The sequence below is a fragment of the Synchiropus splendidus genome, chromosome 3, assembly GCF_027744825.2.
Source record: "Synchiropus splendidus isolate RoL2022-P1 chromosome 3, RoL_Sspl_1.0, whole genome shotgun sequence".
Classification (NCBI taxonomy): domain Eukaryota; kingdom Metazoa; phylum Chordata; class Actinopteri; order Syngnathiformes; family Callionymidae; genus Synchiropus; species Synchiropus splendidus.
In genome coordinates, this window is record NC_071336.1 from 36,154,766 (window position 1) to 36,162,449 (window position 7,684).

Consider the following 7,684-nt stretch of genomic DNA (forward strand, 5'->3'; position numbering starts at 1 on the left):
ATGCCCACGGCAGAGAGGAGCCAGAGCGGAGCTGCCGGGCGTCTGTGAGCGCAGCGGCAGGAGGAAATGAAGAGTCTGGTGCGTGAGGTGGGGAGCAGAGCCCAGCCCAGCGCAGCACGAGGCGACTGGCTCGACAGGTTATTTAGAGACGAGGCTCCGCACACACACGCCCCCTCTGAAGCGCCTCCACACTGGCTCCATGCAAATGTCAGCGGGGTTTGTTTTCAGAGGCAGAGCTGCCGGGGCCCCGGGCCAAGAGCCTCCTGTGTCACATGAGTGGCCAGACGTGGGCCCTCGGGGGGCTTGCCCTCACCTCAGACCTGTTTGTGTGGCCTCACCGAGTCACAGACGAGTCACGACTGAGTCGCATGACACCACTTCCGTGGGTAAAACAGTTTGGAGCTTCAGGAACGACCGCGACATGCAGTAGCCAGGCGTCTGTCTCTCCGTCCCTGAGAGGACCTCTGCTGGCCATCGCCCTTTCCCCGGCCTCTGCACACGGCTCACCTGAAGCAGGACTCTGGACCAGACTGAGACCCAGTTATTTCTTTCAGTCTCCCGAGGACCGGCTCCTCAGATCAGTGTCAGAGATCGGTCCACACAAGAATATTAATACATGCACACACACACACACACACACACACACACTTGTTAATCTGGATTTTCCCAGCAGAACAATACAAACCTGCTGTGATGAGGTGAGAGATCATTCACCTCCACCTGCGTGCGTGCGTGCGTGCGTGCGTGCGTGTGTGAGTCAGTAGGTTAGTGGAAGATTGCGCTGTAAGAGGATTAGTGTGGGTCCTGCGCGGCGGCTCCCAGTGAGTCATATCGATTTGTGTCCCAGGAGGAGGCGGACCTGGGGCGCTGGCTCTGGAGGTCCTGGCAGAGGCTGGAGGCGGGGCCATGCGGCGGGATGCTGGCGATCATGGCGGTGGACCTGCTGACTCTCCTGGCTCTGGCTGTGCTGCTGGCCCTGGTGGTGGGAGGTCGGCACTCTGGACGCAGGAGGCACCAGGAGCTGACGCTGGGAGAGAAGAGCACCTTCAGGTTTGGAGGGTGAGTGATGGGGCTCTGTTTGTCATGACAGCAGCTAACAACGGGGAGAGCCACGTGTGTGTGTGTGTCGCCTGGAGCTGGTGTGACAGCCGTCTGTCGTGAAAACACGCTGATAACAGATCTGATCAGGGCACGACACCCCAGTGTGTGTGTGTGTGTGTGTGTGTTTACAAGCTTCTGAGTCGACACTTCTCCCTGGGCCGATTCACCTCAACGCCTGTCCACACACACACGCGTCTGTCTCTCTCTGTCCTTGTGAGGACCTCTCCTGGCCATCGCCCTTTGCCCAGCCTCTTCCAGGACCAGGACTCTGGACCAGACTGTGAAGTCTTCCCACTCAAATTGAGGCCCAGTCTTGTGAGGTCTGGCCAGGTGGTGCCCACAAGTGAGGATCAACCAGACACACTCACATAGTTCTCCATCCAGCAGACCCTGCCATGACTGTCGGCTCACTGTGTGAGGAGCCGTGCGCAGACGGATGAACTCGCCTTTCATTTCCTCCCACATTCCTCTGTGTCTGTCCTCTGTCTTTGTGAGGACCGGTGTGAGCTTGTATCCAACAGAGTGAGGCCAGTTTGGCAGCTCCTGACTTGGTCACGCCTCAGTTTGAGGGACAGGGATAACAATAGAAACCTGTGTGTGTGTGCGTGTGTGTGCGTGTAGACGTATCGACTACAAGCTGAAGAAGCAAGACAGCACCAAAACTCTGCTGATCAAAAGCGAACAACTTCTGAGGATTGAGGAGCACGACTTTGCCATGAGACCAGGGTTTGGAGGTGACACACACACACACACACAGAGGTGCTAATCCACTCACATGACATGAACAGACCTGACCACTTCTGTCCTTCGATGATGATGATGATGATGATGAAGGCCTCACACAGTGACAGAGGATGTGTCAATAGAAAATCACCCAACAATGACCCAGATTACACTCGTGTGTGTGTGTGTGTGTGAGAGAGAAAGAGAGATGGGGGGCAGTAATCTGGATTATATTCCAGGTCTGCAGCAGATGGAAGTGAAACGTTGGAAACAAAGAAGCGGACGATTCGACACAACACGTGCAACGTCTGTTTTAAAGCTGGGTCAGAACCGGCTGGCTCGCCACTCTGTGCGGTCCTGCGAGGTCCGTGTGACTCGGCCCTCTGAGTCTCTCTGATTCCAGAGGAAGTGATGTCAGCGGCCATGGACACGTCCTGTGAGTCTTCCTTCTGTCCTTCTGTAACGGCCCCTGGGGAGCCGGGCCTGGGTCATGCTCTCCTGCCCTCCAACATGTGCTCTGGTCCTCCCCTGAGATGTAAACCGGACCAGACAATGGGGCCATTGAGCGGCCAGCAGGAGTTTGTTCCTGTCATTCTTCGGTGTCCTCTGATGCTCCCCAGGGCTTCTCAAGTCCGGTGACGCTCTGTGACGTGCACAGGTCCGTCTTCTCCATCCACCACAGAAGGCAGGGGCCAGAAGCGTGTGCTGGTCCAGGCTGAGCCAGGTCTGGTCTCGGGCTTGCTTTGTGAGTGAGGCGGGTGATGGAGAAGCTTCCTGCCTTCCATCACATCTCACTTTTGGGTACCAGTTCCTGACAAAACACCTCCTTGTGGGAGCCATTTGGCTGGACCCCGCAAGGTTAAGCCTCAATTTGAGGGTGAAACCTTCAGAAGAACTGGGTGATTCTCACTGGGTCTCAGTCTGGTGCAGGTTAGACGTGTGTTCAGGAGGAGAGGCTGGGGGAAGGGTCATGGCCAGGACAGGTCCTCACAAGGATGGAGATACAGCCATGTCTAAGTGTCTGTGTGTGTGCAGGCATGTTTTGCTTGACTTGTGAGGACCAGGTCTTGACCGTTCTTCTGAGGACATTTGGGCCGGTCCTCACAAGGTTTAGAGGCTTAAAACCAGCTCAGTGACAGCAGTTCATTCTCACTGGGTCTCAGTCTGGTGCAGGTTAGACGTGAGTTCAGCCATGTGACCAGGTCAGGGAGCGTGAGAAAGCGTGGAGCGGCCGCGGTCGTCAGGCGCGTCACCTGGCGACGTCTTGATGAACGTCATTAAATCTCTTTCCTGAGCTGCCGCACCAACACACACACGCGCGTGCGCGCGGGGCTGACTCCGCCTCCCGCCGGCAGGAGCAGCCATCCCGGTGGGCATCGACGTGCAGGTGGAGAGCATCGACAGCATCTCGGAGGTCAACATGGTGAGTGGCGGCCAGCGGGGGGGCGCTGCTGCGGGGGCCTCCCAACTCTCTCTCTGCCTGTGCCCAGGACTTCACCATGACCCTGTACCTGCGCCACTACTGGAAGGACGAGCGGCTGGCCTTCCCCTCGCGCAACAACCAGAGTCGCACCTTCGACTCCCGGCTGGTGAGGAAGATCTGGGTCCCGGACGTGTTCTTCGTGCACTCCAAGCGCTCCTTCATCCATGACACCACCATGGAGAACATCATGCTGCGCGTCTTCCCCGACGGCAACATCCTCTACAGCGTCAGGTAGCGGGCCTAGCCTCGCCCCCTCCGCCGCCACAGCAGGAGGCCACTCACCGGCGCGTGCTTCTTCCAGGGTGACGGTGACGTCTCTCTGCTCCATGGACTTCAGCAGCTTTCCTCTGGACACTCAGAACTGTTCCCTGGAGCTGGAGAGCTGTGAGACACCACACACACACACACACACACATGGGCGCTGACCTCTGACCCTGCTGTGGCCCCACTCAGATGCCTACAACGAGAACGACCTGATGCTCTACTGGAAGAACGGCAAGGACTCCCTGAGGACGGAGGAGCTCCTGCTGTCACAGTTCTTCATCCAGCACCTGCACCCGTCCAGCGGCCTGGCCTTCTACAGCAGCACCGGTGGGTGTGTGTGTGTGTGCACGCGTGTGTGTGTGTGTGTGTGTGCCAGTCATGTGACCTGCCCTGCCTCTTGGCTCCGCCCAGGCTGGTACAACCGGCTGTTTATCAACTTCATCCTGCGGCGCCACATCTTCTTCTTCATGCTGCAGACCTACTTCCCCACCATGCTGATGGTGGTGCTGTCCTGGGTCTCCTTCTGGATAGACCGGCGGGCCGTGCCCGCCCGGGTCTCTCTGGGTAACACACGCACGCACACACGGAGCCACACGCGCGCTCGCCTGTCTTGCGCCCGCAGGTATCACCACGGTGCTCACCATGTCCACCATCATCACCGGAGTCTCCTCCTCAATGCCTCAGGTCACATGATCGCTCCGCCGTGACAGGCCGTGACAGCCCTCAGCCACATGGTGCGTGTGTGTGTGTGTGTGCGCAGGTGTCCTACGTGAAGGCGGTGGACATTTACCTGTGGACCAGCTTCCTGTTTGTCTTCCTGTCGGTGATCGAGTACGCGGCGGTCAACTACTGCACCACACTTGAGGAGATGAAGAAGATGAGGCGGGGGAGGGTGAGAGTGGCGCCGCACGCACATCATCAGCTCAGTCCTCACCGGCTGTGTGTCCCCGCAGCTCCCGTCCTCCTTCAACGCCACCCAGGCCATGGCCTTCGACGGCTGCTTCCACGACGACGACATCGAGCTGACCTCATTTTCTCCGACGGAGACGGCCCTGACCCCTGACCCCCTGGCGCCCTCAGACGCGCGGCCCCCTCCGGGGACCCGTCTGCGGCGGCAGCGGTCCGTGCGAGAGAACGTGGACCTTCTGATGAGCAACAGCTACATGATAGACTCGTACTCGCGCCTGGCCTTCCCGCTGTCCTACCTGCTCTTCAACGTGGTCTACTGGAGCCTCTACTCTTGATGTCCCTGCTGTCCCCTCCCCAGTGTCAATCGCCGTGACAGGGCTTCAGGCCCATGCACGGACTCTGTGGGGGCCGGAGCCGGAGGGTTTGCCACTCGCAGTGGTCCGAGCCTACCTCTGTGGGGACATCAGCTGCTGGTTTGCCTCCGGTGGAAGGCATTTTACCCTGAGCAAGCTGGACATGTCGAGCTTCATGGCTCGGCATCGGGGGGATTAGCATAACACTGTGTTGACCTGGGGAGGATGGGGAGGAGGGGCACACTCAAATAAACGCACCTTCACCTGTCAAACACGGAGAGAGAGGAAGTGAAGAATGAAATACAGGCGGCAGTGCGCTCCCTCGCCACTAGGGGTCCGTCTGCGCGCGGCCCGCTAAAAGTTGCGTCGTAGTGACGTCACGCCTCCTCGCTTCAACGACACCACACCGTGAACGGGAAGACTCGGACTGAGTCACGGGACTTTCGGGATGTTGATGTTGGACAGTGTCCCGAGCAGAACACGTGCATGGAAAGTGACGCCGCGCAGGCGCAGAACGTGACGTCAGGTCAACGTTGTGCACGAGCTCCTCGCCAACACCGGAGAATACGCTCAGCTGACGGAGTTGCTGCGAGTGCGGCGCCGTTCACGCTCGCTCGAGCTGACGCTTTCCACTTCGCTTGCGCGCGGTCTCTACGGCAACCGAGAAGGCACCGGTGTTTCGGCGGGGAGTGACGTCACACCGCAGCCGAGTCTGCAGAGCCCCGGAGTGGAGCCGCCATGAGGCACGCAGGTGAGTGCGGGCGCCGTCACGCCGCGGGCAGGAAGACGGAGTCGGGAGAGCCGCGAGCTAGCGGCCCCCGAGCTAGCCTTAGCATGCTAGCTTCGGAGCGCGAGAACCCACCGGGTTACAGCCTCTTCCTCGAGCAAACGCCAGTGGCGGTGTCGTCGAGGAAGGAGATGTCGTGCCTGGGGCGTTCGTCACCCCACTCCAGTCCACACGCATGCTTTTCAAACGTGCGCGAGCGGTGGCTGACGATGCTGTTTCCACGCAGCAACTTTGGTGCCACGCCGACACAAAGCGTGAACTTCCTTGGTGACGTCAGGTTCTCTCGTCCCTCTGCGAGCTGTGTGTGACGTCACAGACAACGGTCCTGAGTACGGTCACGTGACGGCCCAGAAAGCCCAGCCATTGCACTAGCCCGACTGAAATTGCATTCAAAATGCATGTGCACAGCTTAGTCCAGACTGGTGAAACATTCCGCGCGGTCACATGATGAAGGTTCAGTAGAACTCTACTGTTTGGTCGTAGTTCACCGTTCATTGAAGGAGTCTTAAATCGTGGAATACTCGTGATGATGATATGAATTATCATGGTCCAGCCCTACATCCAGGTGACGGGTTTTGGCAGATTGTTTTTTTAATGACAAAAACCTGCTGAATAACAACAGTAATGCGCAGTAGGCCTGCAGGATCCAGAGGAAAATAGGAATCACGATTTTTTAGCTAAGAATTGATATCACGATTCTCTGCCACAATTTTTTCCCTCATCAAATACGTGGTTTATTGCACACATAAACCGTGACTAAACAAAGTTGCATCACCAGGCATATGACGTTTGAGGTGCTGCTAAAGATTTGTGGTAGCGATGCTCCGATCAGGGTTTTTGCTGCCGATCACATGGATTGACAATAAATTGGTCATCAAAAATGATGGGACCTTCTGTGTCGAAGATGTGAAAACATGAACCATCAAATCACTTTAATCCAGAAAGGTTTTATTATACCTCTACTAGAAGGCAAAAAAAGTCTTGCAGAATGCAGCAACTATTATATCAAAAGGACACAACTGAAAAACATAACGTAATGTGATGTGAGAGGTGGCAGGTGAGTCTCCAGAGACTGCGCTGCGTGCCTGACATATTGACAGACTGTAGCGGGACTCCGAGGCAGAGAGTGCTGCAGACGGTTTCAACAGTCTCAGACTCAGGTGGCTGACCAACGCCGCACCTGACTCCAAAAGGACGACGGATCTGGTCGAGCAGCGGGTGTTGCTGGGTGTCAGCTGCGCTAACCGCTGCTGAGGAAGCAGCGCTCTCACTTTCCCTTTTTGACCCCGGAACACTCTCCATGCTCCGTCCATATTTTTCCTAACATGTTCATTTTGAGGCTGTTTGGGAGGCAGATTCTCCTCACTAGTTCCCACTTTGTCATCCGTCACGTCACCAGTGAAACACGTGACTACAAGGCGCTTTGTCGTTGGTTGAAGGAGGAGTCATGAGCATTGTGGGAACTCAGCAAGTAGTGGCTTGCAGCGCCGCTTGGGAGTGTAAACTCACAAAGGAAAGTAGCATTTGTGATGCAGATCCAGTCGGTTTGAAAATGAAATGCGAATTGAAATTAATTGAAAATTAAATCAGACACAAGGGTGGATCGAAATTGCGATTTAAAAAAAAATTTTTTACACACAGCACTGTACAGAAAACACTGCAGCTTTTAAAGCGATATGAATAAGAAATAGACAACACAGAATGAAGAGATCACACCCACAATGTAAGCTTCACTCATCGCTTGTTAAACTGCAGAATGTCGTCTGTGACCTGACGGACCGCTGCTCCTTCCATCGACCACATGTCCAGGGAATGAGTATCTACGAGCTGTGATTTGGCTCCAACAGTTGGCTCCATAAACCTTGGATGGACATGTTTGTCATTTGATTGGCCTGATCATGACGGCGTCATAAAGCCGTTAAATCGGCTGGCCGATCTACTGCCCTGGTTTTCATCATATTAGGAGCTGTTTAGTCCTATCGTGTGTTACCGGTCATCCCTTTGGAACGCGCTCATCCATCGTCCCACTGGAAGCAACACTTTTTAAATGAAATGGGTAGGTTT

The 7,684-nt window shown here is 56.0% G+C and overlaps 1 protein-coding gene across 1 annotated transcript; it reads left to right on the forward strand.

Moving 5' to 3' along the window:
* Positions 1–254: 254 nt before the first annotated feature.
* On the forward strand, positions 255–6,718 carry LOC128755501 (gamma-aminobutyric acid receptor subunit rho-3). The gene is made up of 10 exons (XM_053859147.1): positions 255–1,059; positions 1,723–1,835; positions 3,180–3,247; positions 3,315–3,538; positions 3,609–3,691; positions 3,761–3,898; positions 3,983–4,135; positions 4,194–4,255; positions 4,332–4,463; positions 4,525–6,718. Exons 1-10 carry the CDS (start codon positions 917–919, stop codon positions 4,813–4,815), a joined length of 1,407 nt encoding a protein of 468 aa, XP_053715122.1. The 5' UTR covers positions 255–916; the 3' UTR covers positions 4,816–6,718.
* Positions 6,719–7,684: the final 966 nt, after the last annotated feature.